This window comes from Dioszegia hungarica (genome assembly GCF_025882075.1).
Source record: "Dioszegia hungarica strain PDD-24b-2 chromosome Unknown MKK02contig_8, whole genome shotgun sequence".
Classification (NCBI taxonomy): Eukaryota; Fungi; Basidiomycota; class Tremellomycetes; order Tremellales; family Bulleribasidiaceae; genus Dioszegia; species Dioszegia hungarica.
In genome coordinates, this window is record NW_026515770.1 from 864,782 (window position 1) to 892,583 (window position 27,802).

Consider the following 27,802-nt stretch of genomic DNA (forward strand, 5'->3'; position numbering starts at 1 on the left):
CTTCTCCCTGGCCCGCCTCATGGCCGCGGCCTGGACGGCTCGCCGCTCCTGCAGAATACTCTCGAGCAGCTCAATCTCGCTCTGCATCGTTGGCTCAGACTCGTACGCAGACATTGTAGTCAGTGAATGGTATAGACGGAAGAGATACGGATGGAGGAGCTTTGAGCTGACATCGCCCGCCCGGATGTGCGTTAGCGGACCCGGGCTTTGTGATACCCGGCGAGTCCCGCTTGGCGCCGCCGCTCCAGCAGCAGCTTGTGGCGGTAGCTGTGGCGAGCTGTGGCGGTAATACGCACGCTCTCGCATCGAGAGCAGATGTTTGAGAATGCTGCATATGCCTACTATAGATGCCAACTCTAAGATGTACAGGGTATAATCTGGAACTCTTTTGTCTATGCTTTTACTGCGCCGCCCGTCCGTGCCCCTCACCCGTCCCCTACACGTTGATCTGATGTTGCCACACCTGCTGCTCTGCCCGCGCCGAGTAGTGGCTGACCCGAAGGAGATTGCGCATCTGCTGGACGCCGGTGAAGAGGATTTGACGAGCCATGAAGAAGCGGATGCCTTCCGTGCAGGGAGGAGAGGTGAGACTACCTGAAAAGTCAGCACTGCCCCAAACCTCTCGCGATAATACTCACCTCGGTAAGTCCAGAACTCGTTAAACCTAGCCACCTCGTTGATAGCAACCTGAGGGTTGATCTGCGAGTCCATAGTCTTGTTGATATCCCGGTAAGAGATCATAGGGGGGAGGTTGGTGAAGAAGGTAGAGTCGGCGTTTCCTGGGTCGATCCGGAAGGCCAGGACGGCGCGGGGTGCGCCCTTGGTGTTGACGTGGACAAAGTGCATCTCCGCCTTGGACCGAGCCCCCTGGACGGTATGATCTCCGGGCGCGTGGATGTGCCAGCCGGTCATGTAGACCGTCTCGTTGACGCCAGAGTCCTCGAACGTGAAGGAGGGGAGGGAGGTGTAGTTGCCTTCGGGATGGGAGAAGGTCATGGCTGGCCCGTAGCCCCAGTTGCGGAAGACACCGGACTGGTTGAAGTTGTACCGGTCAAAGTGGAGGATGTGGGATAGGGAGAGACCTTGGTCGAGCCGGAGAGGGATGGGCGCCTGCTGCGTGCCGTCCTGGCAGAGGACGTAATCCTCAGAGAGACGTCCCCAGTCGTAGGACGCTTCGTAGGACCATGCCATGCCGGTAGAGTTCTCCGCCCGCTTCATCTGACGATGGTAGTTGTGATCGGCGCAAGCGAGGGCCGAGGCCGAGAGGAGGGAGGCGGCAAGGGTGGTGAGAAGCATGTCTGTAGATCAGTACAGTCCACAGGTTGTCAGGACTGGACTCACTGTGAGGATGTGAGGCTGGCTGGGTGAGTGGCGATATGGGTGACTTGGGATGGGGATATGAGGGAGAGACCTCCCCCTTCTTATACCCCACAGCTCACCCTCCCCCATCCCGGCGGCTAGCCATATGGATCCCCGGCCCCAGCTTCCGGTCCTATCGCCAAGAGATCTCGTGGCTGTGGTGCGACATGAGCTAGCTAGCGAGGAGGGTGGATGGAAGGAGCAAAAGCAGGACTGACCGGGCGGGATCGGGCCCGGACCTTCAGGAATGGGGAGCAGATACGAGATGCCAAGGCAGGCACGGGCTTGTCTTTTGCTGAGCCCCTGACGATCATTTCCCGGGGAAACAGGGGGTGCGGGAGGCTGAATTCCCCTCGCGAAGGCAAGGAGTCCCTCGACAGGGGTCAGAGACATTAGCGTCAAACCAGCTGGGTCCCGCGGGCATTGAGTATGCTTCCAGGGCGTATATGCTCTGCCCAGGCGGTGGTGGGTCCGCCAGATGGGGATGAGAGTTGGAGGAGAAGAGGTATGATAAAATCCCTCACAGGCCTTGGCGCCGGCGAGTTAGATCTCGATCTCTCTTGGTTGCGTTCCCTTCCGAGCGTTCCCGCATAACTCCGATCTCTATTTGCACCGTCATCTCTCCGCTATCTTATCTACCTCCGAGTATAGGTGTAGGCACAGCGACTGCGCAACCAAGGTCCAAGATCACCTAAGAGATCGGTCTGCTCAGCGCTCAGATCTAGCCATTTGGGATCTCAGAGGCAAGATGAGTGCCCAATCACACCTCGTGACTGTCGCCCCACCTGCACCTGCTCCCGACTTGATCCAGTCGGCGCTGTTGCTCCCCCTCTCGCTCATCTCACTGGACGAGCATCGAGGCAAAAAGATCCGAACTATCGGGCAGTGCGTCGCTTCCTTCGACCTATTCCATTTGCGGTGCTGATGTACAGGATTTTGTCTTACAACCCCTCTACCTCCTTGCTCCTCCTCAGCGCCCCCCATGCCTACCCCACCGACTCCGTCGCTACGCTCTACGCGAACGTCTCGGTGCCCTTGATGGGCGCCTCGCCGGCCCTGAAGGACATGTACGAGACCCACAGAGAAGGAGACCTGGGGAGACCAAGGCTGAAGTTCGAGAGGGGAGAATGGATGTGTGTAGTGGGATGGCTAGAAATGACCCCATCGGGGGGATTGCCCGAGGTGAGCTGGACCCAGAGCTTACCTCAGGTGTTCTTGCTGAGTCTCACAGGCTGTACGAGCTGGATACGAACCCCCTCTACCGGGCGTCGTACTGGATCTCATTCACGTTTCGCCTGCCAAAGAACCACCACAGGGCGCTTACTATCGCGGCAGCGTAGGATGATCGAAGCGCAGCGGCATGAACCGGCGACACACTCGGTTCGATACAGCCTCATCGCACATATCTCGATATCTGCATCATGCTCGGCCACCCTACACCTCGCCTACCCTCTTTACCTCCAGAGCCTTCCCACCCGATACCGCCTGACCGACCTTCGGCGGTAATACCAGCACGCGCGTATTGCGGCGCCAGAAGGCGATGACGGTGGAGGCGAGATGTGCGGGGTCGTCCTGCGGGTCAACGAGGTCCGGAGAGTAGCGAGCTCAGGCGGATTCGGGATAGGAAAAGGCGTACCTCGTGCAGATAGTGTCCCACATCCTGCATGACATCCAGCTGGAACTTGCCTTGCCTGTGACAATCAGCGGTTGAGCCCTTCTTCCACCCTGAAGGAACCTGACTTACATCTGTCCCACCATCAAGTCTTTATCTAGTCTCTCCTGCCCCGCCAGCACAAGCAGCCGCGCACATTTCGCCTGCAGGAATTTCTGGCTCAGCCCAGACCACCATTCTGCCCATTCAGCTATATCCTTATCCATCGATGATGGACTCACCCTGCCAGAACGGCTCCGTAGGCATCAAGTCCGCCCGCCAGGTCTGTCTCTCGCCCACATCCGTGTCCGTTCCTGAGGATGGTGAGGGAGTTAGGTAGGACGGTACGGATATCCTCGCTGACGTTGGATTGCGTATGGCGTTGGAGGTGATACTTCCACGTCAGGTCTCTCATCATGTCGGAGGCAGGAAGGAGCTTACTGCCAATGGATACCATCGATGACGGACTTGAAAGTCCTGGGTCGATGCGACAGGATCCCCTTCATGAGTGGTAGTGACTCGACCGCCGTTCCTGCTTATTAGCTCTAGCCCGTTGGCCCTGTGATAAAACGGGCGCACCCTCCACAACGTCCAGTACGACCACACCAGGAACGTTATAGCCCAGCTTCTGCAGCGCTGGACTCGCCTCCAGTATTGGCGCAGCACCCATCGAGTGGCCCATCAGCTACATATATTAGCTTGTAAACCTGTACGCACGCTCTCGGACCATACTCACGAGCAGTGCAGGTGCCTCGGCGGGATCAGGGAACATGTGCTGTATAAGAGCCATCAAGTCCGCTGTCAGCGTGATCAGCGATAGATCGTGCTCGGCTTCGACAGGTTGGGTCTTGGTTTTGCCTGCCTGATCAGCTACCTCGGCCTCTGCTAGACTTAGCAGACACCAGACCTCACCATGCCCTCTCGCATCGAAAGCCAGTACCCCCAACTCTGCATCCCGCTCTTTCACCTCCTTCGCCAGAACGGCAAAGCTAAGCCCGCTCGAGCCTGCCCCATGATGGCACAACAATACACTTCCTTTTGGCTTGGCCGCGGGCGCTGAGCTACCTGAAGCTGTCGCGGATGATGCAGCTGCAAGAGCCGGCGGGGTATAGTATGCTCTGAAAGCGATGCCTGGGCGAGAAGTCGGCTGAACTTCAAGCGCTTGACCAAAATAAGCGGCGGCGGAGATGGGTGAGAGATCTTGGTCGTTGGAACGAGATCTTGAAGACGATGGCAGACTGTGTTGATCAGTCACTTCTCACAGATCACAGCTCGTGTGAAGATAATTGTAACTCAGCGCACCTCTGCCCAAGCTCAGCCATAGAGTCCCCTTCCTCCAACTCCTCCTGATCCTCGTCCATGCCTTCAGCGTTGCCGGCTGCCCAGGGAGCACGCGTGGGGGCCACAGGCGGCAGACGATTGAGCATAGCTTTTCGGAAGGTGTCTGACATACTGTCAAGTCGGCGTAGGAGCTAAATGAAAGAATGCTGATTGGTTTGAGCAAGGCCGAGGTAAGGTACCAAGGTCGACTGGTCGTTGAGGAATGTGGAGTTGGCGGTCGAAATGAAGAGCTGCTTTGACTCGGTGAACTCCCATCCTTTGTCATCATGACCCCTTCCAGGGTCCACAAAGCTGCGTGATTATAAGGTAACATCATTTCATCTTATATGACATATATTTAAGTCGCTTCATCCTTCAGCGGCACGCCCACCGCTCAGAAAGACACCTCGTTGTCCTGGCCGCCAGTCACCTGCCCGGTAGACTTCTCGATGTCCGCAGCCCAAAGCGCAGCGCCGACAGCAGTAGAACCTGATCGTGAGCCATTGTCCACATCCGAATTACTAGAGCAAGACTTACAGGTGAAGAACATCGAAACAACCGGGATGAGGTTAAGCAGAAGGGCAGCAACACCGAATCTGCCCGTCAGCCTTTACCCGCACCACTTTGGAAGCGGTACTTACGCGGTGTACTCTCCCCTCCTCTTGGAGATCTCCGCCTGCTTCTTGTTCTTGTCGTACCCCTTGAGCTCAAAGTACCTGGCGTGGTGCGACGGGCCACCCTTGTACCCGTTGAGACCAAGGAAGAAGGCGGTACCGACCACGGGGATAAAGTTGAGGGGAAGGGTGAGGACGTATCGGACTGCACTGTCCTGATGGTATTAGCTTTTCCATAGTTCCATCTGTTGACAGTAGCTTACGACGCTGAACCGGTTCAAGGGCTTCTTCAGGACCTTGCCGAGCTTGCTACCAGTGCCGGCCTTGGTGGTGACGGTGCGTCCCTTCTCGACGAGAGATTTGCAGCGCTTCTGGACGAGCACCTGTAATGTTAGCTATGTTCGAGCGGGAGTCGGGCGCCACGTAGCTTACGGCGTCGAAGAGGTCTACGCCAATCTGGTCAAAGAAGAATGCACGCGTAACGAAGTTGATCACGACGTATGCTTCACCGAGGACGAGGGGAACAGCAGCGATGAAGGCTGTCTGTCAGCTCGGTATATCGATATAGTATCTTTCAGGCTTACCAAGGGGGCCGGACACGAAAGCCAGCACAGCCACCTGGGGCAAGTACGTGAAGACAAAGAAGGCCACGACGATAGCTACCGAGGCCGCCGTACCCTTCAACAGCGTCGGCATGATGGGTCCGATGAGCTTCGGGTTGGTCGCGAGATGGAAGATACCAACGACCGGGTATCGCCATGCCCCGCTCAGAGCTGCTTGCTGGGCAACGTGGCTAGCGGTCCCGAGCTGGCGCTTGGCCGAGGAGGTGAAGTCATCTTTGGAGGGGATGACATTGTTGCTGCTGCGCTTGCGGGTGGCTGAGGCGTCGACGGGTGAGGAGGCGGACATGATGAGTAGCTGGTGGATGGACGTGGGGGGTTAGGGTGAGCTATTATATACTCTGGAGGTGAATGCGAAATGTCCAGCAAGGCAGCATGACGCGCTCAGCTAGTTAGGGTGGCCTTTGAATGACGTCAGTCACCTGCGAAGGCACCACATTCCTTATAGCGGTAATCTCCGTGTAGATTACATAATGACCCGGCCTCCGATCTGCGTGCGAGATTTCAAGCAACTTGATCTTGAAGGTGCATCCAGCATCTCCTTCGTTGAACACATAGCTGTTCACCCACACATCCCTACCAGTGAGTCCCGTGTCGTGCCGGTAACTTCCGGGGCAAATTGCTGACGAAAAGTGTCCACCTCGCAATCCCTCCAGCGCGTCCAGGCGCTGTACAAAGCCACCCACGCCTCCGCCTCCCGATTCGCCTCCTACAACTTCCACAACTACTTTGTTCGGCGGACAGACGAGACCTTCCGGCCCGTCATCCAATCCCTCGAATCAGATCCCAAATCTATGACGCCCGAGGCGGTGACGCGGTTCTTGGAGGAAAGGGGACAAGAGCTGGAGGTGTTGAAGCGCTCGGCGGAGGTGAATAGGCTGTATGAGGGGCCAAAGTTGGTGGTTGAGCATGCGACGCCGATAACGGGTGGAGGAGGGGCGGGGGCAGAAGCTGCGGCAGGCGGAGGGGGGCAGCCGATATAGGAGTGAGGGCGCGAAGGAGATAGGGGGTGTTTTGTATCAGGTATGAAGATCCTTTGGTAGTCCGCTCCACGTTTCAAGCGGCTCGCGCGTTTCTGAGCTAATGACTGCACTTACTGATCGGCTGATCGCTCATTCGTCTCTCACTCACCATGTCTAGAGATTCCGGAGGAAGCCAGGCCGATCTCCTCCCTATGCCCCGCGGCCCTACTGGCACCGACCCTCCTGGCGCTGCTAAGTCGACGCCTGTGGCATCAATACCCTGGTACCGATCATTCGCTACCCGGGCCTCCCTCCTCCTGGTCACATCGATAATGATAGCTATACTACTCTACCTCGCCTCGAGCTCGATAGACTCGGCGCGGTCAAGATTCGGTCTGGTCGTCGTGGAGTTACCGCCGAGCTCGTACAAGCTAGCACAGGCAGCGCTCCCTGCCGAGCAGTCCGACGAAGAGGCTCTGCGGAAACGAGCAACTGGGACGTCGCTCACTATTGACCCTTGGGACTGGTGCATCGCCGCTAGCGCCAGTACAGCGTGAGTCCTTGACGCAGCGGGGAGCTAAACGAGCAGCGTATCTTGTTCTCCACCAAAACTGTTGTTCACTTTCCAAGATGCTTTTTCTGGGTCAAACGAGTAAGCCGGTGTAGCGCTCTCATCCCACTGGCCACACTGACACCCAGTGTCATCCTTAGTCCCGCCAACTTTCCCCCATTCCTCCTCCGCATGCTCTTCACTCATATCCTAGGTAAGCTGATCGTCTCCATTAAGCGCATGCGCATACATGCTGATCTACAGCTTCCATCGGCAGTCTTGGAGCGCTGATCATGATCGGCTTGTATTTGTGGCGCTTCCGCTCGTGTACCGATGGATCTGTAAGCCCATACTCGCTTGTAGGGATCCCATGCAGCTGACGCGATACAGGTTCGGCCCGGTTGGCTGCAGTACGGCCCAGCCTTAGCGACCGCCATACTTTCCACGATCTCTGTAAGTCTCTTTCCCTCGTACTGTCAGTGCCACTCGCTGACTGACCAGTGGGCCGCAGACTTGTATCTCGTTCACAGCATAAACGACCACATCCCCTCTTCTCCAGCCGCATCTGCGTAAATCCACTCCCCTTCTCATCTTGTACACCACTGATAGCGCAGATCAGGACTCCGCCTGACTGGAATAGCAGCGGCGGTCGCCTGGCTCCTGGTGCTCGTTTGGGGCGGACCCGCCCTCATTCGAGGCATCCGATCGCACTTCCAACAACAGCGGCAGTACGCCAATTCGTACCTCGTGGGACATGGTCGAGGGGACATCGAAGCAGGAGAGCTGGATCATGATTTGCCTGAGGAGAAGACGGTGCAGGAGGAGGTGATAGCGGAGCCACCTAAGAGAGGCTGGCTGGGCAGGAAGAAAAAGAAGAAGAAAGAATCGAGCAGATCAGAGGACAAGAGGCGGCGAGATCATGATCACGAGCGGGATCGCGATAAGAGGTATCGACGAGCAGCACCCAGCTCTTCCCGATCTAGCAGATCTCGCAAGGATCGAGATCGATCCGGACGCAGGAGATGACAGGATCCTTCTAAACAATGCATATCATACTACCCGCACACTTCTACTCGTCGGAAATGTCGTCAAGAGCCGAGATGAGGGGAGAGTAGACGGGGTGGCCACGCTTCTTGTAGAACGACACAACCTTGGATGCGCGCTTGGCGATGCCTTCGGGGGTGAGGTCGAACTGTCGAGATCAGCTCTAGACCACTCTCTTTGCTGGGATACTATCAGCTCACCTTGGCGTAGACCTGGTCGTAAGGTCCGGAAGAACCCCATGACTGGAGACCAAAGTGGTCGTGCGAGTACTGGCCCCAACCGAATGTCGAGTATGCCTCGACCGAGAGGATAGGGTGACCGGAGGGAAGAACGCTCATGCGGTAGTCCTTGTCTTGGGCGTTCTAATACGTCAGCTGTGCCCGGTTATGATCTTAAGTCAACGTACGAAGACCTCGAAACAGGGGAGCGAGACGACACGGGCTTTGACACCCTGCTCCTTGAGCTTGGCGACAGCCTCGACACAAAGGGGCACCTCGGAACCGGTCGACACGAGGGTGACGTCGGCTAAAGAGTCAGCTCATATTTCGGCGTGACAATGCAGAGAGCTCACCATCCTGGGCATCCTCAAGAACGTAACCACCACGGGCGGCCTTCTCGATGGACGAGCCGGCGAGCTGGGGAAGCTAACTTGTCAGCTACAGCAGCTCATGCGTAAGCGGCTCAACTCACGTTCTGACGGGAGAAGGCAAGAACGGAGGGAGTGTGCTGGGACATGATGGAGACGAGGTATGAGGCGGAGGTCTAGATATCAGCTTGATCCTGGGCCTAACGCTAGTAGCGTACCTCGTTACCGTCGGCGGGTCTGATGATCAGCTCGATCCCTACACAGCAAAAACAGACTCACCTCCAGAAGGCCAAGTTGGGGAGGGCGCGCAACCAAGCGGCAGTCTCGACCGGCTGGTGGGTAGGTCCGTCCTCACCAAGACCGATAGAGTCGTGGGTGGCGACCTGAAGGACGCGAAGGTGGGACAGGGCCGACAGACGGACGGCACCGGCAGCGTACGACACAAAGTTGAGGAAGGTGGCGCCGAAGGGGATGAGACCACCGTATGCGGCGAGACCGTTGCAGATGGCAGTCATGCCGTGCTCACGGACACCGAAGCGGAAGTATCGGCCAGAGTAGTTTCCGAGACCGGTCGAGGGGTGCTGGAAGTCGGTAGCGCCCTTGTACCGGGTCAAGTTGGAGCCAGTCAAGTCGGCAGAACCACCGATGAGCTCGGGGAGAACCTCGGCCAGCGCGTTGAGGGTCGACTCGGAGAGCTTTCGGGATCCGACGGCGGCGTCCGAGGTGGTGTAGGTGGGCAGAGCCTTTTCCCAGCCTTCCGGAAGACGGCCCTCGATACGACGAGTGAGTTCGGAGGCCTCCTTGGGGTACTTCTCCTGGTAAGACTTGAAGAGGGTGTTCCACTCCTGCTCGAGCTTATCACCCTTGGCGGCGAGCTCCTTGTAGTGGTCGGTGGTCTCCTGGGGAACGACGAAAGACTCGGAAGGGTTGAAGCCAAACTTCTTCTTGAGCTGTTCAATGTCGTCCTTCTTGAGGGCTAAGGTCAGCCTGGACAAGTTGCAGACTTACGAGCACCGTGAACATCGTGGCCACCCTGCTTGAGCGAACCGAAACCAATGGTGGTCTTCATGTTGATGATGGTGGGCTTGTCGGTGGACTTCTTGGCCTCAGTGATGGCGTTGGCGATGGCCTCAAAGTCGCTGAAGTCAGCTTCGCCCTTGAATGTCAACTCACTCGTCACCCTTCTCGATGTGAAGCACGTTCCAGCCGTAAGACTTGTAGCGCATCTCGACATCCTCGGTGAAGGAGACAGCGGTGTCACCGTCAATGGTGATTTCTGCAGGTCAGCTGTGTCCTCTAGCGGTACCAATAGGCTCACTGTTGTCGTCGTAAATGGCGACGAGGTTGGCGAGCTTCAAGTGGCTGATCGTCAGCGGGGGCTCCAAAGCGATCCGTGCGGACGTACCCAGCAAGAGAAGACGCCTCGGAAGCGACACCCTCCTGGAGACAACCGTCACCGAGGAAGCCTGATGATCAGCATAGTCTAGTGATCTAACAAGCTACTCACAGTAGGTGTAGTTGTCAATGAGGTTGAAGCCGTCCTTGTTGAAGACAGCACCCATGTGGGCCTGGGCAATGGCAAGACCAACAGCGTTGGCGATACCCTGTCCAAGAGGACCGGTGGTGACCTCAATACCGTCCGTGACGCCCAACTCTGGGTGACCGGGGGTGATCGAGTCGATCTGACGGAACGCCTTGAGATCGTCCATCGACACCTTGTACCCGCAGAGGTGGAGCATGATGTATTGGAGCACGCAACTGGGTCATCAGCCTTGTCCCCAAGTAGGGACGGCGCAGCTTACGCGTGACCGTTCGAGAGGACGAATCGGTCTCGGTTGATCCACTTGGGGTTGGCCGAGCTGAACTTCATGAACCTGGACCAGAGAACGTGGGCAGCGGGAGCCATACCCTGCGGGATTAGCTATAGCTTCGGGCCGAGTCATGCTGGAGTCGACGCACCATGGGCGCACCCGGGTGACCAGAGTTGGCCTATCTTGTCAGTCGTCATTCCCCTCGGCCTATATCTAGCATACCTTTGCCACGACATCGGCCGCAAGGACACGGATGGTGCTGCCCGTCAGCAAGAGATCCAGCACATTCCTCTCGATGTCCAGCGCTTCCCATCCTGTCTCGCCAGGCTAGCCACTCACTTGACTGCTTTTTGGTCTACGTTGGACATGATATTTAGCTCTTTTCCTGTGGTATAAGAGGTGTATAGGGAGATGAGAAGTGTTGGAGAAAGAGAAAAATAAGGCTGGTGGGGGAGCGAGCTGCGTCAGTAGCTGATTCAGGGACAATTCAGCCCCGGAATCAGATTGGGCATTCTGCCGGAATTCTACCGCCGGTATACCTCGGCCCGATCAGCCCGACCATCCTTTGAGATCTCCACCACCTTCCACCACCTTCAGAAAGCGATACGAGCGGGCGCAAGGCAGCAGTAGAGATACAATGGACATCGAAGGGTCAGTCTTGGACATGGGATCAGCTGGATTGATATTAAGGGACCGGCACTTGTACTGACACGCCTGTAGATTCAGGAAAGCAGGTCCGCTACTCTCTTCCTGCTGCCCTGCTTCAGCTTCATCACTGACGATCACCAGGCTACGCAGCAGTCGATGCAATCTGCGATTACTACACCAACCTCAGCAAGAGGACAGTCAAAGCTGAAGTACAGCCTGGATACCTCATCGAGCAGCTGCCCCGTGCGTCCTCCTTCTGCTTAGTAACAAAAGACTGATACCCAGGCGAGGCCCCTTCAACAGGCGAAGACTTTGCGACCGTCGCTGCCGACTTTCAATCGCTTATCCTCCCCGGTATCACCCATTGGCAGCATGGCAAGTTCATGGCGTACTTCCCGGCAATCAGTACTTTCGAGTCCATGATTGCCGATCTGTACGCCACGAGCGTGTCCAATCCAGGTTTCAACTGGGTGTGCTCTCCGGCATGTACGGAGCTCGAGCAGGTGACGATGGACTGGATGGCAAAGATCTTGGGGCTGGGCAAGGAGTTCCACCTGGAGCAGGGTAGCGGCGGAGGCGTCATCTTGGTAAGTCCCGCTAATGATTGGGCTGATGATAGAACTCAGCGTCAGAAGCAGCGTTGACAGCGGCGATCGCGGCTCGCGAGACTGCTCTGCGAGAGCTCACGTCTTCCGAGCCGGGATCGACAGTATCGGGTGGCACCTTCGATGTACCCGATGATCTACGCGCAAAGTACAGCCCGAAGCTGGTGATGTACGGAAGCACGCAGACTCATTCCCTTGGCGAGAAGGTAAGTCCAGGGCTTCCTATAGCTGACGATTAGGCCGCTTTGATCCTTGGCTTATCCTTCCGAGCTGTACCGGTCGCTGCGGCTGACGGGTACGCTCTCAGAGGGGATGCACTAAGAAAAGCCATTGAGGAGGATGTCAAGAAGGGGCTGATCCCCTTCTACGTCAGTGAGTTTTCTTCATTACAGGGACGAGAATCAAGCTGATACTGTCTAGTCGCAACGGTCGGAACCACATCAACCGGAGCCGTTGACCGCATCGATGAGATCGGCCAAGTCGGTGAGTCATGCTTGACTAGAGCCGCCCTGACGAATAGTGTCCGAGTACAAGACTATATCGCTGCATATTGACTCTGCGGTGAGCTAAGCATGTCTCGGGAAGCGGAGCGGTAGCTGATGTACTAGTGGGCTGGAGTCGCTCTCGCGCTAGAGGACCAGCGCGCTTTCCTCCGACTAGACGATATCAACCGATACGCCACATCGTTCTGCACCAACATGCACAAATGGGGCCTAGTCGCTTTCGACTGCTGTGCGTCTTCTCCTCTCCTCCTCCGACTCCTCCGCTGACAGACAGCGCTGTTCTTCGTCCGTAATCGGAAAGCTCTGAACCTCGCCCTGGACGCGACCCCCGCCTTCCTCCGCTCAAAAGAGGCAGATACCGGGACCGTCATCGACTACAGGAATTGGCAGCTGGCACTCGGACGTCGATTCAGAAGTATCAAGATCTGGTTTGTGATGAGGAGCTACGGTGTCAAGGGCTTCCAAGACCATCTCCGAGTCGTGAGTTTTCATTACTTGCTCAGCTGATGGCAGGGAATCGACCAGTGCCAGCAGCTTTCCAAGCTCATCACCGCTTCCTCCTCTTTCGAAATTGTCACCCCCCCTTCGCTATCCCTCATCGTCTTCCGGCTAGGCGGTGCTGCGCTTCCTGCCGACACCCTCCCAGCGGAACGGAACCTGCTCAACACGCTGCTCAATAATCGCTTGAATGCGCGGTACGATGTGTTTCTCACGCAGACTATGCTGCATAGCGCAGATCAGGAGGATGTGTTCTGTATCAGGATTGCGCTGGGCGGGCGGACAACGACGATGCAGGATGTGGAGGAGGTTTGGGCGGTTGTTGAGGAGGAGGGCGAGGCCGTCTTGAAAGAGTGGAGAGATCAGAAGGCTTGACTGGGGTCCCAGGGTAGATCTGTCAGTGTGAGCTTCTGAATACGCTAGATGAGCACGCGCGAGGATCAGTCATAGTGTGAGCCTGGCAGCGTGTGGTGTCGACGGGTAGACTCCATATATCCTCTACTGCTCATTTGTGTACTTCTCCAACTGCTTCCTACAGCCCGGCCTTCCGCTTCCTGCGCTTCTCCTCCGCCGTCTCGGGCGGTGGCTGGGCCGCCGAGTTCATAGCCTGCTTGACAAAGTCCTGGACGACGTCCGACCATCCACCACCTCCTGCTCCGCCTCCGCCCATAAAGTTGGCAGCGGTGTTGAAGATCGATGACATCATGTCGGGACCGCCGTTCTGCGCGCCGGTATTTCTGGAAGATCAGCTTTACCCCAAGCGCACCATACGCGATCGGAAGCGAACTCACCTTGTCGACTTTCTGCCTCGAGTGTTCGCACCCGCCTGATCGCCCCCAAACATGCCCGCGAGCGAGGCCAGACCCGGTGTCGTCTGCCCTGGCTGTCCACCCATCCCGGCCCAATTCCTCGCAATATCAAACACCTGTCCCAATCCTCCTTGTCCCGATCCCCCCATGAAATAGCTGATAATGCCGATGATTGGCCCGATCTTGAATGCCAGACGCAGGAATCGGGTGAAGTACCCGAATATTCCTGAAAGAGTCGCAAAGACGATCCAGAACGCCAGAACGACGACGGCGTACTTGGCGAATGGCCATGCGAGGCGGACGAGGGGATAGAAGGATTGGGGAGAGGAGAGGGAAGGTGGGTTTACGAGGAGCGCCGAGAGGTCTGGCGGGAGATAGGGAAGGAGGGGGCGGATGATGTTGCTGCGGGTCAGCACGGCCGGTGTGAGGACTTACTCCATGGTAGCTGCGGATGGTCGGGTGGTCCAAGCGATGCAAGGGCAGATGGACAAAGGCAAGAGCTCGAGCTGCTGCAGCTACTGCTTTAGAGCCGGAGTTTGGCTGCAGCGTTCCAACGCGTCATCATCACGAGAGAAGGCCGGCGACACGTGGCGCTGCTGCTTCGTTTCAAGTTTGCGGGTGGCAAATGTGAAACGCTCCCGGCAGGCTTCGGCAGCTTGCCCTGGTCCCCGGCCCTTTCGAGTGAACCCAACAAGTCTCACCACTTTCGCGGCGATATCTCTCGCCGATATACGCATGGGAGCAGTACACGACCTTTCGCCGCCACCGTCAGTTATCAGCGGTTCCGGCCCGCCCGACGACCCGACCCTTTCACTCGATCGACGATGACTCCGACAAACCATTGGGCCATGTGTCATCAACCGATTGATGAGGCTTACTCACCTGGTCTGGTGAGCATTGGGGGCTGTGCACGGCCCCAATCAACTGACCCGTCTTTGCGCCAAGCGGTCCGACGTTAATCAACGGCGCCTTAACCTCACCTGGTCCGTGAGGGCGGGGTCCTGTGTTAGGTTGCCCTCTGAGAGGGTCCCGGGACTCCATACAACCGACTGGGTTTCCGATTCAACCCGGGTTATCCCTTTTTGTATGATCATAGCTTTCCTGTAATTGAGTGAGGGGCTCACACAGACAAGATCCCTTGACGCCGTTCAACACGCACGTGAGCTTGGACCCCGCGCGCCCGTGTTTTCGACTTGTGTGTACTCTTGCCTCTATCGCTCTGACTGTTACTTGCATCATGTCTCATCATCTAGGATCAAAGGATAGTACTCCGCCCGTGGCATATGCACCCCCTTGTCTGTCGACTCCGTGCAGATCCTTTCACAGTCTCCTGCAACCCCGGCAGGCTGCCCTGTACTTACACCCTTACAGCGTGCTCCCTCGTCTTTTCACCTCGGCGACCTCTGCATCTCTTTGCACCTCGACCTACGTCCCTGAGTCTTGAAGAATAAGCAGCAGGACCTGCGCAAAGAGTCATCGCAAAATGCTTGCATTCCAAGAAGTACTGCCCACATGCCTGCTCACCATCATATTCCTCGTACGCCCAATCCTTGCCGTTCCACTCGACATTCACTACGCTACATCCCCGCCAGACCCCGTCCCGGCCAAGCACCTCTTACATCGAGGTATCCTCTCGGAACGCACAGATACCCCCGGAGGTTTATGGGGCGCCAATGGCGTTCCTGACAGGGCAGATCTTGATCAGAGTGAGCTCATTGGTATCCTCTCCTTGGACCTGTGGCCGGCGTAGCTGATGTTCAGCGTCCATCCCGGATTGTGGACTGATCGCTACCCTGGGCGCACTGGTATCGCAAGATCCACGATGGATCACCAATCTGTTCGAATTTATTGGCGATGCTGCGACCACCACTGCTGTCACAGTGAAGTTCAAGCGAGGGATGACTTTGGAGCCCATTACCCAGACGGTGCAAAAGTCTGCACTTGACAACGTCCGCTCAGACGCACACGAAGGCTGGTGAGCTGCGTGGCCCTCTTCCAGTTTGCCACTCTGACGTCGAAGGTGGGTCGGAGCGCTCGAGAAGGCCTTCGTGGTCAACGAGGGCGGTATCGAAGGTATATTTCCTGACAGAGTCTTGGAAATGATCGGAGGACGTCCAGCCGCCTTCAAGTTCGCTAGTGACGGGAATATGAGCGGTGTGGCGGGCACACTGACAAAGGACGAGTACTGGAATCTGATAGTTCAAAACGCTCCGAAAACACCCTTGATATTACACAGTCTTACGGGCGCGACGCTTCTCACCGGGATGCACGCCTTCTGGATCATGGCAGGCCACATCGATGGAAAGCGCTGGTGAGATACCCCGAAGGCTCGTGAAAAATCCACTGATACGTACAGGATCTCACTTTGGAATCCTCATGGCGAAAACGAGGTGCACGACTTTGACGTGGTCTGGCCTGCAATTCGTGGCGTGCACATGTTTGCCGATCTGTCAATGCACCCTTAGTCCTGCAGTAGGCAGTAGATTGACAGTATACGTGGGCGGGTGGCAACATGCGCATGATACCTTACTTCAGGATGTACGTTTCGGTAGCTGCGTGCCTCTCAGGCTGTCACAGGCAGTGCAGCTAGCACGTAGATGTCTCCTTTGCCCCAGCATGCGTAGGGGTACAACCAGCAAAGGATGGCATTTGGTGGATGTCCTGGCCCCTTTGCTGCCCCTTCAGACGTGTACCCTTTCGAACATTACATCCCCTTGACTGGAAGGATCATTTCAAGGCTCTGACTCCCCGTTACATATATCGCATTGATCGTCCCAAGCTATCGTGTCACTTGCCTTTTGTTCAGCTGTGCCCACTGAGTGTGGTTCTTCTCGGTTCTACAGTCGTCACCTGACGCTGAGTTACTCTTATCGCGACATGTTTCCCTCATTCCCAAAAGCCCTGGCATCATGCTTGCTCTCGAGTCTTTGCATCCTTCCCGCCATTGCGATTCCCGTCAACGCCCTCATCACGACAGCCCTATCAGGCACTGAGCTGGCACCCTTCGATCACTCGCTCGGCTCAGGACTTCTCACCCACCTTCCCCCTCCTCAGCGAGGAGTCCTTGCTGGCCGAACCGAGACCCCTGGGGGCCTGTTTGGAGCAAATGGCGTCCCTGACATTGCCGATCTGGATCAGAGTAAGCCTCCCTGCCTGCCCGACTCCTTTGTCAACGCGGCTGATGTCCAGCAACCATCCCGGATTGTGGTCTCATTGCTGCGGTCGGCGCATTGGTGGGGCAGCACTCAGAATGGATCACCAACTTGTTCGAGTTCAAGGGCGACGCTGGTACCACCACCGCTGCCACGGTCAAGCTCGTGCGCGGTATAACCTTCCAGGCCAATCCGAAGACCGTGCAGAAATCAAGTCTCACGAACGCTCGATCAGACGCACACGAGGGCTGGTAAGTGCCATCTGCATCCCAGAGCTCCCGGGCTGACAGTGATAGGTGGGTTGGGGCGCTCGAGCAGGCTATAACCTCTCAAGAGGGGAAAGTTGAGGGAATCTTCCCCGACAGAGCCCTGGAGGTGATCACGGGCCGCAAAGCCACCTTCAAGATCGCCGGCAACGGTTCGAATAGCGGCCGTCCAGGAGCGCTGAGCAAGGATCAGTTCTGGGATCTGGTCTCCAATAATGCCCGAAAGACACCCATGATCCTGCAGAGCAGGGCTGGCGCCGTGATCTTTACCGAGAGCCACGCATTCTGGATTCAGGCAGGGCATGTTGATGGGAAGCGCTGGTGAGATATCGAGATTGCCGACATCTTCAATGGTCACTGACGTTTATAGGGTTTCGCTGTGGAACCCCTATGGCATCGACGAGGTGTACGACCTGGAAGCGATCTGGCCTTGGATTTGGGGCGTACATATGTTCGCCGACATGTCGGAGCAGCCGAGGAAGGGGAAGACCGGGTAGTACAACAATCAGGGAGTGAGCGAGGGATGTTAGCTTCTCGCCGTGTTGTCAACAGCGGAGATTAGCCATAGCACATCAGTACATGAAATTGGAACATATTCATGATGCCCAAGATCTAGAATCCCAAAAGACGAAACAGCAAGTCTCACCGTGACGCTCTCAAGCCCACGCAGCGCCACTTGTCTTCGTCCACTCCCGTAGAACCTCCTCTCCTTCCTCCACAACCACCGCCCACACCTCCTCCACATCCCGCATCGTCGTCCGCCTTCCGCCTAGCGCTACCCGTATGCAGAACACATCCTCCTCATCTGTGCTCGGCAGCAATGTCTGCGTGAGAAAGACATCGTACCGTGCGTTGAGACGGACGTTGAGAAGTGTGTTGAGTAGGTTGCGCTCGGCCGGGAGAGTGTCGGCCGGTATGGCGGCACCTCCGAGGCGGAAAGTGAGTAGGGCAAGGGAGGGGGCCGTGACGAGCTCGAAAGAGGGGGAGGCGATGATGAGCTTTGAGAGTTGTTGGCAGTGATCGATTCCCTAGACGTCAGCCGGGGCAGTGCAAGTCGACTTACCACTCGAAGGTGATCCTGGAAGCCCTTGACCCCATAGCTGCGCATGACGAACCACACCTTGATACTTCTGAAGCGCCGCCCGAGCGCGAGCTGCCAGTTTCGATAGTCAATGACCGCACCTGTCTCCGCTTCCTTGTACCGAAGATACGCAGGCGTAGCATCGAGGGCGAGATTGAGGACCTTGCGATTCCGAACAAAGAAGAGGGCTGAACATGAGCACGATCATCACGCAGGAGAAGGAAGACTCACTGCAGTCAAGCGCGACCAATCCCCACTTGTGCATGTTGGTGCAGAACGAGGTGGCGTAGCGGTTGATATCGGCCAGTCTGAGATAGCCGCGTTGATCCTCCAGAGCTAGGGCGACCCCAGCCCACTAGCCATCAGCTTCTGTTTCCGAGGTATTGTCTAGACGGTACGTACCGCAGCGTCGATATGAAGCGAAATGGTATTGTACTCGGCCACTGTCGATCAGCGCAACTCTCGAACTGCGATGAGTCTTACTCACAGACTGCGCCAATCTCGTCGATGCGGTCTACAGTTCCAGTGGAGGTAGTCCCTACTGTCGCGACTGATAGTCAGCACTGAAGCAGAAGATAGGTGAGCGTGACATACTGACGAAAAACGGGATCAGCCCATCCTTGATATCCTGATCGATGACCTCTTGCAAAGCATCTCCCCTTAACGCGTACTTGTCCGCCGTGGAAACTGGTACAGCCCGGAAAGTCAAGCCAAAGATAAGAGCGGCCTAGGATGAGCTATGCCCTTCATCTGACTCACCTTTTGACCTAGTGAGTGGGTATGGGTACTGCCATACATGACGAGCTTGGAGCTGTACTTTGCGCGGATATCGTCCGGGATATCAAAGCCGTCGCCCGACAGTGTGGACCCCGGTTCGGTAGTCGCCAGGTATCGTAGCGCCGTCTCGCGAGCTGCTACCGCCGCCGTCAAGACCGCCTCGGATGCCGAGTTCTGTGGTTAGCTCCGCCAGAGGGGGACTTACCAAAATAACCCCTCCTCCCTTACCCGACTCGATATGGAACATCTTGCCCAGTCCAAACAGCTTGGCCATCCAGTCCATCATGACCTGCTCGAGCTCTGTACATGCGGGCGAGCAGACCCAGTTGAAGCCGGGGTTGGAGACGCTCGTGGCGTAGAGATCGGCAATCATCGATTCGAAGGTGCTGATACCTGGAAAATACGCCATGAACTTGCCGTGCTGCCAGTTGGTGATGCCGGGGAGGATGAGGGATTCGAAGTCGGATTGGACGAGGGCAAAGTCTTCATCAGTCTTTGGCGCCTCGCCTGCAGTGTCAGAGGTTGAGCAAGCGCAAAGAGGGGGAGCTTACGGGGGAGCTGGTCGATTAGGTACCCTGGCAAGACTTGAGCCCTGACGGTCTTCTTGGAGAGATTGGTATAGTAGTCGCATACAGCGTCGACAGCGGCGTAGCCTGCCCAGTCAGCGTGCCGTCCACCAGATGAGGGACCTCTGACGGACCTGCTCTGCGAAATCTGCAATGTCAGCAATATCCATTGTCAGCCCAGATACTCACCCTTCAATGTCCATTTTGAGCCTATTGTTGCTAGCAGGTCAGTCGACGGTATTGCTTCTATAGCGGGCTCGGGATCTCCTGGGCGAGACCATTCATCTCATCCATTCAGCCCACCTTATAAAGGTCGACATGCCCGAAGGACATCGGCGAGCAAGAGGCGTCCAAGAGCCTATGCTGGATAAACTCGGGCTACCTTTTCCCCATCCCAAGGGGTCTCCTTGAGGAGGGATATGGCGCAGCGGTGGCTGAGTCGCCCGCCAGTGCCCTGTAGCCTGCCATCGGGACGCGCTCGGACCACCTTTCGGGTGAAGTCAGCATAATTACCGATTTGACGCTTGAGGGCCCTCGACGGGGCTTTGGAGTGAGATTGGGTTCGTGGCTAGGCCAAAGCCAGAGGACGCCGTGTTTTGCAGGAAGGACGCGCTGTGAGCGTGCCAATGTAAGTATAGCTAGCCACGCACGCTCTGAAGCTCAGGATGAAGGGTGGAAGGTCAGCGGCTTTCTTCGGGACCCGACGCCACCGTGCCTGAGCCGGTGCGTTTCCTCTTCCTCGTCCTTCCCACTGTCCTTTCCGCGTCCATCCAATCAAGCAATCCCTCCGCGTATCCTTCCCTGGCCTTCTATCGCCTTCCAGTGCCTTCCTCCTCATCACGCCACCCACACGCCAGCCGCAACGCCATATCGCCCTCCGGCCGACCTGCACAGAGGACGCGAGGTAGAAGGGGCGCGGTCTGTGCGGAAAGGCGACGAAGGGGGTCCGCTGCCGGTATAGGTGCAGGAGTTTGCACGTGTGACATGTGAAGGATTTCCGCCAAGTTATGCCGCCGCTGTGCTATCGAACCTCGGGCGAATCGATGTCGGGATGTAAGGACGTCGAAGCGGGCCGGGCGATAGGCGAAGTGAGGGAGTTTGTATCTGAGACCTGAGGAATGTTGATACAGGAGCTGTCAATTGATGGCGAGCTTGCCTACTGCTCGCCTACACCGGTCCCGAGCCGCAACCCCTGTACATAGCTTGATGAGGAAGATGCAGTATACGCGTCAGAAGACAAGGTGATCTGATAAGGTGTAAGACTGATTATCAAGAAGATGTTGATCATCAAATCGATTTCGAGATCTCTCTTTGTTATGGACCACCCACCATGCCCATCGCTATTCACGACGACCTCCCTTCTACCGTCGAGCCAGAAGCTCAAGGCTCCAGCTCCAGCTTTCCAGATCTGGAGCACTTCCGTGTTCAGGGCATCCCGCCCGCTGCATACTAGTGCGTCCTCCTTCTAGTCCACCGGGTTGAGCTGAAGGGTTAGCGTGCCGGAGTTCATCACTGAAGATGAAGAGGAGTTTCTGCTTCGAAAGGTGGGCTGACCAATGACATGAGCTGATATAGATCGAAGAATCGCCACAGCCAAAATGGAAGACTGTCGGGACGGGGCGGAGGTCAGCTCCTCGTCAACCGACAACTGTGATGGACAAAGAGGCTGACCAGGGAGACTCCAGTATTGGGGCGGAAACATGAGCAAGAACGGCGTCCTTCTTCCTGAGCCCTTTCCGGACTGGCTCATAGGCTTGTAAGCTCCACCTTCTATCACTAGATCTAGCTGATACACAGTCCGAACATTGTCGAGCGGATCGAACACTTCTTGGCCGATTCGTCAGCCACCGCTCCGTCGTTCAACCAAGTCCTGATCAACGAGTACCAGCCCGGCCAAGGCATCTCTGTGCGTCCCCGTCTAGATCGAGCTGATATCAGCCACACGAGGACGGTCCAGCGTTCAAGCCACTTGTGGCTACCCTCTCACTCGGCTCCCACATCGTCCTCGATATCCATCATTACGCCTCCACCGTCTCCCCTTCACCCCCTATGACAGCTACGATATCGGACGATGCTACACCTCGCGTGATCGCTGCGTCTCCACTGGCGCATCTACTGGTCATGCCTCGATCACTGCTCGTACTGTCCAGTAGCCTGTACACGTCACATCTGCATGGAATACGCGGCAAGGAGAAGGACGAGGTGCATGCCGGGGAAGAGGGAAAGGGGGACAGGATCGTCAATGCGGAATTGCTGGGCCAGGCGGAGATCGGAGACGCGCTGAGAGAAGGGTCCTGGACGGCGGAACGAGGCGTACGGACGAGTTTGACCTTCCGGACGGCGGAGAAGACTGTCAAGGGAGGAGCATTCAGTCTGCATCGAGGAGGGATGAAGAAGGCATAGTCTGGCATCCCAAAACATACATATCTATCTAGTTCATGAGATCTACTAAATCCGCAAAAGCGTCCTTCTTCTGTCCCGGCTTCTGCTGCCCATTCTGCGGTGGCTGTGGTGACAGCGAATACCCCTGCTGCTGCTGTTGGGGTTGTAATGGTGCCGTCTCCAGCTGATGTTGCTGCTGACCCGCGATGCCCGAACCGAATCCGAACCCGCCGCCCATCCCCTGCTGTGTAGCCGGCATGCCGTATGGCGATTGAGACCGCTGAGCGCCCTGGGCCTGGTACTGTGGGATAGATTGTTGAATGTGTGCAGAGGTATTGAAGAAGGCCATGGGGTCTTGTCGGGCTGGAGTGGAGGAGGAGGAAGAAGAGAACATGGTCGACATGGGGTTTGGGGTGGGCGAGGGGGAAGGGGAGGAGAACAGGTCGAGCGGGAGACCGCTGGATGACATGTTGGCGTTGTTGGCTGCTGCGGGGTTGGATCCGCCGGCGTTGGGGAGTGCGAGACCGCCATGTCCCGACATGCCCTGCTCTTCGTCCGCAAAAGCATCGAAAGAGATGAGGTCTGCAGCTTTTTGATTGGGGTTGGAGCTGTTTGTCAGTGTCGGCCTGCATGAACAATGGAGAAACAACTCACGACTCCACCAAAGCTTGAGCCAGAGCCCAATCTCCAGCTTTACAAGCCTGGAACCGTTCCAGCGCATTATTGATAAGGTCATTACACAATAAGAGGCGATCTGCTATATCAGTCATCGCTCAAACATGGCCCAAGCTCGACTGACCCATCATGCCCTCCCGCTCTCCGGTATCCTCTTCGATCCACTTCTGAATCTTTGGTCGTGCCCCCTTACACGCAGTTGCCACTTGCTCATATGCGTCACCGACAATCCCTATCCGCTCGCCCTCCCTCGCGTTGTTGAGCATATCGTTGAGGAGGATAGCTTTTGATTGGACCTTGTCGAGTTCGTGGAATGTCTGCGCAGCGTAGTCCGGAGCCTTTTCGGGTTCCTGCTTGTCAGCGAAGCTCCAGAAACGGGCTTCAGTGGCTTACTGCGCCGGACAATTGCTTCATGAGTTCCTGAGCCGCGGCAAGATCCCGTGGGGTTGCTCTCCGGATGAGCTCCTGGAGTTTCTGGCTGTCAGCTATTTGTACACGAAGAGATCACAGTGCAATAGCTTACAGCACTCTTGGCGGCTCGATCCTCCTCTTCCAGCTCTTCAGGTGATTTCAATGTCTAAATTATCAGCTACAGCCTGTATCCATCGCTGTCCAACTGACCTCGTTCGGGTTTGCAGCGGACATGGCCCGTGTCGCGTCAAACGATTTGAACCGATATCCTGCTTGTAAGCCAAGTCCAAAGCCCAGGAGCATCTACACACCCTTGTAGCTGAGGAGACGGTGCATATCCCGTATATGCACCAAGTCCTCCTTGTACTTGGACTGGACACACAACGTGTTCTTCCACTCATGTATCATCTGCATTGTCAGCTTATCCTCTTGCTCGCCTCAGAGTATGAGCCTCAGCTTGCCTCAAGAATCCGGCTCATCACACGCCCTGTGACCATAGGTGGCCGTTCTGGGAACCTCCGCACGAGCTCGTTGAGAAAGTCCTTTGTCGCAATCTGAAGGTGTATCGGATATCCGCAGTTCCGGACGAGATGGTCCAGGACATTCAAAGCGAGGAGCGCTTGATTCGGATTCCGCGAGTTGATATGTGGGAGCAGACCAAAGATGCTTTCGCGAGCGCTGCAGGGTCAGCTAGGCATCGTATATAGAGGCCGGAGACATAGCGCACCTATTCGCTTTCTTCTTGTTGACTAGCTCAGCGAGCTCGATATTGACCGTGTGATTTGGCTCGGGAAGCGTAGGATCACATGCCTGCTCTATTCGCTGTCAGCTCATCCTCTTGATGGGCCAAAGACCGTATAGAGCGGTAAGCTCACCGATAAGCGCCTGTATAGGGCTGAGGCTCGCCCACGGCCGCGTTGACCCGCCCGACATCATACTGGACTATTTTCGCTGGGGTTTTTCCTGCTTGATTCCTCAATAGTAGGCGATCAACCTGCTCGCTGTGTCCGCTGTGGTCTCCGGGATGATGATGAGCTGTTATATAGATGTATGAGAGAGGAATGCAGGCGAGATACCCCCTGTTGCGCGCTTGGGCGACAACTCACGCACGGGCCACGTCATTATTCATGCCCCCGTTTTAGCAGGTAGAGCTACTTTCTGCTCCCGCCCTTTGCTGTTGGTGGACCTATCTGCGTGCATACATCTCATACACTACTTAGACAGCCGGCTATGGTGTCCGCAAGACTAGGTAAGCGGCCCATGGGTAGACCTGGACGCAGGCTGATAGATAGCACCCGTTGCCCGGGCTCGGATAGCTAAAGCCACTCCTCAGTTCGGCTCAAAACGGGTATGTTCCTCCCAGCCCTCTTCAAGTCGGTAGCTGAATATGCCAGTTCGCACACGACCTCATCATCCAAAACAACCCCCGAGGCGGTACGCCCACACCCATCATCAAGCATGGTCCCGCTACCGGCGGCCGATCATCGGTATCAGGCCATACCGTGACTGTTTTCGGCTGTACGGGCTTTTTGGGCCGATACCTCGTGCACAAGATCGCCAAGCTCGGGACGCAGGTCATTGTGCCCTACAGAGATGAGGACGAGAAGAGGCATTTGAGGGTGATGGGTGATTTGGGACAGATTGTGCCGATGGTATGTCGGGCGCAACAGCGGAGCTGATGGTAGGAATGGGACGCGAGGAACCCGGATCAGATATATGAGTGCTTGAAGCACTCGGATGCGGTGTACAACTTGACTGGAAGGGACCACGAGACCAGGTGAGCTATTATGGCCAGGATGGAGCTCGAGCTGACAAGCAGGAACTTCAAGTTTGAGGATGTCAACGTCAAGTGAGGTAGCTGGCCGGAATCATGGACAGCGCTGATTCCACAGAGCCGCTGGTCTCATCGCCTCGGTCGCCGCTCAGGCAGGCGTGTCCCGCTTCTTCCACGTCTCTCACCTCAACGCCTCACCCGACTCTGCATCAGCCTTCTACCGGAGTAAATACGCTGGCGAGCGGGCAGTACGGGATGCCTTCCCGGAAGCTACCATTGCCCGGCCTGCGGGGATGTACGGTCACGAGGACTGGCTCCTGAATGCCATGGCTCGTGAGTCAACCTCTGTGACCCAGAGCTGATGACAGAATACCCCATCCTGTACAAGCTGAACAACGGCCGAACCAAGATCCTCCCGGTACACGTCCTCGACGTCGCCCAGGCTCTCGGCATCATGCTTACCGCCCCTCTCACCTCTACCGCCTCCACTTTTGCCCTCGCTGGCCCCGCCGTCCACACCTACAACTCCCTCCTCAACCTCGTCGCTGCAATGACGATGAACCCACCCAGTACCGCCCCGACCGTCCCCAAAGCGGTCGCCAAGGCGTTTGCGACCGTCAGCAACCGCGCGCTCTGGTGGCCCACAGTCAACGCAGACGAGATTGAGCGGAAATACATTGACGACTTTGGCGTCGAGCTCATGGAGGCCGCGGCGGCAGAGGAGAAGCCGAGTGGGTGGTCTGTCGGGGATGGGAATGCCAAGATGGTGGGGATCGACGGCGAGGCTATCAAGTCGTGGGCCGACCTGGATATGGAGCCGGACCACGTCGAGGAGCACGCCATCAAGTTCTTGAGGCGATACCGTGCTGCGTGAGTTGTGCCCCAGGAAGGATCACCAGAGCCGAGCTGACAAGACAGATCCAACTTTGACATGCCGCTGGAGATGGGCACCCTCAAGCCACCAAAGCAGTACCACGTTGTCCCATAGGTTGTTGATGCATCTGTAGTTGAGCTGCGTGCTGTAGATGCTCGGCGTTCATCGCGCGATCTGTAGATACTCGGACCCTACGTAGACCCGGAGCTGCATCTCTCAACGACGGGGTCCTAGGCCCGCGTGTTCGAGCGTGTTCCGGAAATCTCTGTCGCAAGGCAGGATGATTTTGAAACTTGTTGCGTTGCTTCTACCAATCATCCTAAAATCGGCTGCAATGAGCGGATCAGCAGAAAAGCCACAGCGACCGCCCTTCATCATCGAGGTAGCCTCGACAGAGGAGAAGGTGCAGGCGTGCTTTGATGTCCGCGTAGAGAGTGAGTCCGACCCGTGAACAGCCCAGACTGAGCTGACATCAGGCAGTCTTTGTGGTTGAACAGGTAAGCCTCTCCTGTACCGCATAATTGTGTGCTCAATCTAAGGGCTTTGATGTCGATAGCGAGCTAGACGAGTGCGTCCACCCCATCTTCTCGGTAGCACAGCTGAGCCTGCAGATATGAACCAATCTCCTCCTCCCTCCTCCTGTCCGTCACGCAGCCCTCCCCACCGCCCGAGTCCACTTCATCCCTCAGCCCCACGTCGCTCGACCCAGAAGCCCCACCGTCCAAGAAACCAATAGGCACCGTCCGGTTCACACCATCCATCGGGAAGATCTCCCGCCTGGCCATCCTCAAAGACTACAGGCAATACGGATTCGGCAAGGAGCTTATGCTCGCTGTAGAGCAGCACGCGAGGGAGCACAAGGCTGAGGATCTAGCGGGAGCAACGAGGGACGCGGAAGAGGGAGAGGGGAAGGTGTATAGGCTGAAGCTGCACTCGCAGATGCCAGTGGTGCCTTTCTATGCCAAGTTGGGGTTCAGGAAGGAGGGACCAGAGTTTGACGAGGAGGGAGGTGAGTCTTTTGGTCTGCAAAAGGGGTAGAGCTGATAGGCAGCACCACATCAGAAGATGATCAAGGATATCAAGATTGCAAGCTAGACAGATGCCATGAGATCTATAGAGTAGACACAAAGTGAAGGGACGAGTACAGATACGACGAGCTCAGAATTTGCGGGCCGCCGCCTTGTCCTTCTTCTCTTGTGCGATCGCTGCGGCTTCTGCGAGGGGTCAGCCTGAGTCTTGCAGCTGGGTACAGAGAAGCGAGCTCACCTGCTGCTTCGGCCTCTCGTTGCTTGGCTGCTGCTTCGCGACGTTGGCGGACTTCCTGCAGGCGAGCGAGGTCGGTCTTTGCCTCTACGGTCTTGCCTGAGATGATCAGCTATATCCAGGAAAGCGACATTGGTGGGACAACTGACCCTGGGCGTGCATCTGCTTGTATCGCTCCGCTGCGGCCTTCTTGTCTGCTGCTTCCCTGTCCCATCAGCCAGATCCCTCACCGCGGAGACCTGAACTCACCTCTCCCTCCTGCTCATATCCGCCGCCGCGACCTTCGCTTTCCCCTTGGCCGCCACCTCCTTACTCTCCTGCTGCCGCTTCGCTACCCCCTGATCCTCCTCCTCGGATCCACTCTCCGGTTCCTGAATCTGCACCTTCTTGCCCGACTGCGCCTTCTTGGCGGCCTTGCGCTCCGCCCTGCTCATCCCATCATCCCCATCCGCCCCTCCGCCCACATCCACCGTATTCCCCAGCTTGAGATTCATCGCCGCCATTTCAGGCGCGAGCTGCGCATTCTCCTCAGCGGCAGTCGGGGCATCATCCTCGGATGATTCGTCCTCCTCTTCAGACTCTTCTTCCTCGGAAGATTCGTCCCCGTTGATCTCGCCCTTGAGGGCTGCGCGGGTGTCGAGGTCTCGCGAGAAATGACGGCCGCCGCCGCGGGAGATCTTGAACTTGCTACAGGAGTTAGTGGTGGCGGACAGGGACAAGGGAGGAGGACGTACCCCCTTCCGCGAGATGATGCTGCGCCTCCGCGTGCCATTATGATTGGTTTCTCGGTGGAAGTTCAAGCGTGAAGAGCGTGTCTGCGCTGTGGGAAGGTGTCTGGTCGGAGATATGGTATGCGCAAGACAACAGAAGAATGGAAGAAGCAAGAAGAGGTTGAGCGAGAAAATCAACCTCGAGTGGCTGGCAACCTGACACGGACATCCTCGAATCTCCACAGGCCCTATGATTCGGGGTAGAGGAACCCCGCATGCAACCGCTACGCA

General features: G+C 56.7%; 17 protein-coding genes across 17 annotated transcripts; 9 read left to right on the forward strand and 8 right to left on the reverse strand.

Moving 5' to 3' along the window:
* Nucleotides 1-436: 436 nt before the first annotated feature.
* On the reverse strand, nucleotides 437-1,296 carry MKK02DRAFT_44007 (alpha carbonic anhydrase; the record flags this gene model as incomplete). The annotated part of the gene is made up of 2 exons (XM_053092724.1): nucleotides 437-594; nucleotides 639-1,296. 2 exons carry the CDS (start codon nucleotides 1,294-1,296, stop codon nucleotides 437-439), a joined length of 816 nt encoding a protein of 271 aa, XP_052945098.1.
* An 811-nt stretch (nucleotides 1,297-2,107) lies between these two features.
* On the forward strand, nucleotides 2,108-2,704 carry MKK02DRAFT_44008 (uncharacterized protein; the record flags this gene model as incomplete). The annotated part of the gene is made up of 3 exons (XM_053092725.1): nucleotides 2,108-2,244; nucleotides 2,292-2,541; nucleotides 2,591-2,704. 3 exons carry the CDS (start codon nucleotides 2,108-2,110, stop codon nucleotides 2,702-2,704), a joined length of 501 nt encoding a protein of 166 aa, XP_052945099.1.
* Nucleotides 2,705-2,793: 89 nt separating this feature from the next.
* Nucleotides 2,794-4,461, reverse strand: MKK02DRAFT_44009 (putative structural constituent of ribosome; the record flags this gene model as incomplete). The annotated part of the gene is made up of 9 exons (XM_053092726.1): nucleotides 2,794-2,931; nucleotides 2,996-3,050; nucleotides 3,104-3,209; nucleotides 3,253-3,404; nucleotides 3,452-3,542; nucleotides 3,590-3,695; nucleotides 3,747-3,868; nucleotides 3,923-4,248; nucleotides 4,313-4,461. 9 exons carry the CDS (start codon nucleotides 4,459-4,461, stop codon nucleotides 2,794-2,796), a joined length of 1,245 nt encoding a protein of 414 aa, XP_052945100.1.
* A 263-nt stretch (nucleotides 4,462-4,724) lies between these two features.
* MKK02DRAFT_26539 (uncharacterized protein) lies at nucleotides 4,725-5,853 on the reverse strand (the record flags this gene model as incomplete). The annotated part of the gene is made up of 6 exons (XM_053087211.1): nucleotides 4,725-4,819; nucleotides 4,868-4,926; nucleotides 4,972-5,159; nucleotides 5,208-5,327; nucleotides 5,377-5,483; nucleotides 5,529-5,853. 6 exons carry the CDS (start codon nucleotides 5,851-5,853, stop codon nucleotides 4,725-4,727), a joined length of 894 nt encoding a protein of 297 aa, XP_052945101.1.
* Nucleotides 5,854-6,229: 376 nt separating this feature from the next.
* MKK02DRAFT_26961 (putative mitochondrion protein) lies at nucleotides 6,230-6,547 on the forward strand (the record flags this gene model as incomplete). The annotated part of the gene is made up of 1 exon (XM_053087282.1): nucleotides 6,230-6,547. A coding segment is annotated over one exon (318 nt), but the record flags the coding sequence as incomplete, so codon positions are not given.
* Nucleotides 6,548-6,696: 149 nt separating this feature from the next.
* Nucleotides 6,697-7,999, forward strand: MKK02DRAFT_44012 (uncharacterized protein; the record flags this gene model as incomplete). Its single annotated transcript, XM_053092727.1, has 7 exons — nucleotides 6,697-7,079; nucleotides 7,226-7,290; nucleotides 7,341-7,417; nucleotides 7,467-7,529; nucleotides 7,578-7,645; nucleotides 7,691-7,901; nucleotides 7,970-7,999. The coding sequence occupies 7 exons, from the start codon at nucleotides 6,697-6,699 to the stop codon at nucleotides 7,997-7,999; spliced, it is 897 nt and encodes a 298-aa protein (XP_052945103.1).
* Nucleotides 8,000-8,145: 146 nt separating this feature from the next.
* Nucleotides 8,146-10,885, reverse strand: MKK02DRAFT_44013 (Transketolase, thiamine diphosphate binding domain-containing protein; the record flags this gene model as incomplete). Its single annotated transcript, XM_053092728.1, has 16 exons — nucleotides 8,146-8,268; nucleotides 8,321-8,482; nucleotides 8,527-8,645; nucleotides 8,692-8,764; nucleotides 8,811-8,882; nucleotides 8,925-8,943; nucleotides 8,986-9,682; nucleotides 9,715-9,845; nucleotides 9,880-9,982; nucleotides 10,025-10,068; nucleotides 10,112-10,172; nucleotides 10,214-10,464; nucleotides 10,509-10,615; nucleotides 10,666-10,695; nucleotides 10,740-10,776; nucleotides 10,857-10,885. The coding sequence occupies 16 exons, from the start codon at nucleotides 10,883-10,885 to the stop codon at nucleotides 8,146-8,148; spliced, it is 2,058 nt and encodes a 685-aa protein (XP_052945104.1).
* A 269-nt stretch (nucleotides 10,886-11,154) lies between these two features.
* On the forward strand, nucleotides 11,155-13,146 carry MKK02DRAFT_44014 (putative aromatic-L-amino-acid decarboxylase; the record flags this gene model as incomplete). Its single annotated transcript, XM_053092729.1, has 11 exons — nucleotides 11,155-11,168; nucleotides 11,238-11,251; nucleotides 11,307-11,408; nucleotides 11,451-11,752; nucleotides 11,785-11,976; nucleotides 12,010-12,142; nucleotides 12,191-12,253; nucleotides 12,291-12,331; nucleotides 12,379-12,502; nucleotides 12,548-12,753; nucleotides 12,787-13,146. 11 exons carry the CDS (start codon nucleotides 11,155-11,157, stop codon nucleotides 13,144-13,146), a joined length of 1,551 nt encoding a protein of 516 aa, XP_052945105.1.
* A 157-nt stretch (nucleotides 13,147-13,303) lies between these two features.
* On the reverse strand, nucleotides 13,304-14,020 carry MKK02DRAFT_32782 (uncharacterized protein; the record flags this gene model as incomplete). The annotated part of the gene is made up of 3 exons (XM_053088572.1): nucleotides 13,304-13,508; nucleotides 13,563-13,982; nucleotides 14,016-14,020. The coding sequence occupies 3 exons, from the start codon at nucleotides 14,018-14,020 to the stop codon at nucleotides 13,304-13,306; spliced, it is 630 nt and encodes a 209-aa protein (XP_052945106.1).
* A 1,043-nt stretch (nucleotides 14,021-15,063) lies between these two features.
* Nucleotides 15,064-16,045, forward strand: MKK02DRAFT_32783 (uncharacterized protein; the record flags this gene model as incomplete). Its single annotated transcript, XM_053088573.1, has 4 exons — nucleotides 15,064-15,286; nucleotides 15,342-15,555; nucleotides 15,601-15,891; nucleotides 15,937-16,045. 4 exons carry the CDS (start codon nucleotides 15,064-15,066, stop codon nucleotides 16,043-16,045), a joined length of 837 nt encoding a protein of 278 aa, XP_052945107.1.
* Nucleotides 16,046-16,457: 412 nt separating this feature from the next.
* Nucleotides 16,458-17,495, forward strand: MKK02DRAFT_44017 (uncharacterized protein; the record flags this gene model as incomplete). Its single annotated transcript, XM_053092730.1, has 4 exons — nucleotides 16,458-16,719; nucleotides 16,770-16,983; nucleotides 17,029-17,319; nucleotides 17,369-17,495. The coding sequence occupies 4 exons, from the start codon at nucleotides 16,458-16,460 to the stop codon at nucleotides 17,493-17,495; spliced, it is 894 nt and encodes a 297-aa protein (XP_052945108.1).
* Nucleotides 17,496-17,654: 159 nt separating this feature from the next.
* Nucleotides 17,655-19,625, reverse strand: MKK02DRAFT_44018 (putative aromatic-L-amino-acid decarboxylase; the record flags this gene model as incomplete). Its single annotated transcript, XM_053092731.1, has 11 exons — nucleotides 17,655-18,026; nucleotides 18,062-18,267; nucleotides 18,311-18,434; nucleotides 18,482-18,522; nucleotides 18,567-18,629; nucleotides 18,674-18,806; nucleotides 18,839-19,030; nucleotides 19,062-19,363; nucleotides 19,408-19,509; nucleotides 19,557-19,570; nucleotides 19,612-19,625. 11 exons carry the CDS (start codon nucleotides 19,623-19,625, stop codon nucleotides 17,655-17,657), a joined length of 1,563 nt encoding a protein of 520 aa, XP_052945109.1.
* A 1,127-nt stretch (nucleotides 19,626-20,752) lies between these two features.
* On the forward strand, nucleotides 20,753-21,825 carry MKK02DRAFT_44019 (uncharacterized protein; the record flags this gene model as incomplete). Its single annotated transcript, XM_053092732.1, has 6 exons — nucleotides 20,753-20,874; nucleotides 20,918-20,966; nucleotides 20,998-21,047; nucleotides 21,101-21,178; nucleotides 21,220-21,328; nucleotides 21,361-21,825. 6 exons carry the CDS (start codon nucleotides 20,753-20,755, stop codon nucleotides 21,823-21,825), a joined length of 873 nt encoding a protein of 290 aa, XP_052945110.1.
* Nucleotides 21,826-21,853: 28 nt separating this feature from the next.
* Nucleotides 21,854-23,826, reverse strand: MKK02DRAFT_36663 (VHS domain-containing protein; the record flags this gene model as incomplete). Its single annotated transcript, XM_053089469.1, has 10 exons — nucleotides 21,854-22,412; nucleotides 22,459-22,558; nucleotides 22,604-22,829; nucleotides 22,873-22,953; nucleotides 23,003-23,056; nucleotides 23,101-23,159; nucleotides 23,202-23,298; nucleotides 23,352-23,568; nucleotides 23,618-23,705; nucleotides 23,766-23,826. The coding sequence occupies 10 exons, from the start codon at nucleotides 23,824-23,826 to the stop codon at nucleotides 21,854-21,856; spliced, it is 1,542 nt and encodes a 513-aa protein (XP_052945111.1).
* Nucleotides 23,827-24,120: 294 nt separating this feature from the next.
* MKK02DRAFT_44021 (uncharacterized protein) lies at nucleotides 24,121-25,652 on the forward strand (the record flags this gene model as incomplete). Its single annotated transcript, XM_053092733.1, has 8 exons — nucleotides 24,121-24,139; nucleotides 24,183-24,238; nucleotides 24,285-24,542; nucleotides 24,576-24,667; nucleotides 24,710-24,739; nucleotides 24,783-24,997; nucleotides 25,033-25,534; nucleotides 25,583-25,652. 8 exons carry the CDS (start codon nucleotides 24,121-24,123, stop codon nucleotides 25,650-25,652), a joined length of 1,242 nt encoding a protein of 413 aa, XP_052945112.1.
* A 220-nt stretch (nucleotides 25,653-25,872) lies between these two features.
* Nucleotides 25,873-26,633, forward strand: MKK02DRAFT_44022 (acyl-CoA N-acyltransferase; the record flags this gene model as incomplete). The annotated part of the gene is made up of 5 exons (XM_053092734.1): nucleotides 25,873-25,972; nucleotides 26,019-26,035; nucleotides 26,078-26,106; nucleotides 26,150-26,547; nucleotides 26,590-26,633. 5 exons carry the CDS (start codon nucleotides 25,873-25,875, stop codon nucleotides 26,631-26,633), a joined length of 588 nt encoding a protein of 195 aa, XP_052945113.1.
* A 63-nt stretch (nucleotides 26,634-26,696) lies between these two features.
* MKK02DRAFT_44023 (uncharacterized protein) lies at nucleotides 26,697-27,573 on the reverse strand (the record flags this gene model as incomplete). Its single annotated transcript, XM_053092735.1, has 5 exons — nucleotides 26,697-26,752; nucleotides 26,805-26,900; nucleotides 26,951-27,006; nucleotides 27,051-27,488; nucleotides 27,536-27,573. 5 exons carry the CDS (start codon nucleotides 27,571-27,573, stop codon nucleotides 26,697-26,699), a joined length of 684 nt encoding a protein of 227 aa, XP_052945114.1.
* Between the last annotated feature and the right edge of the window lie 229 nt (nucleotides 27,574-27,802).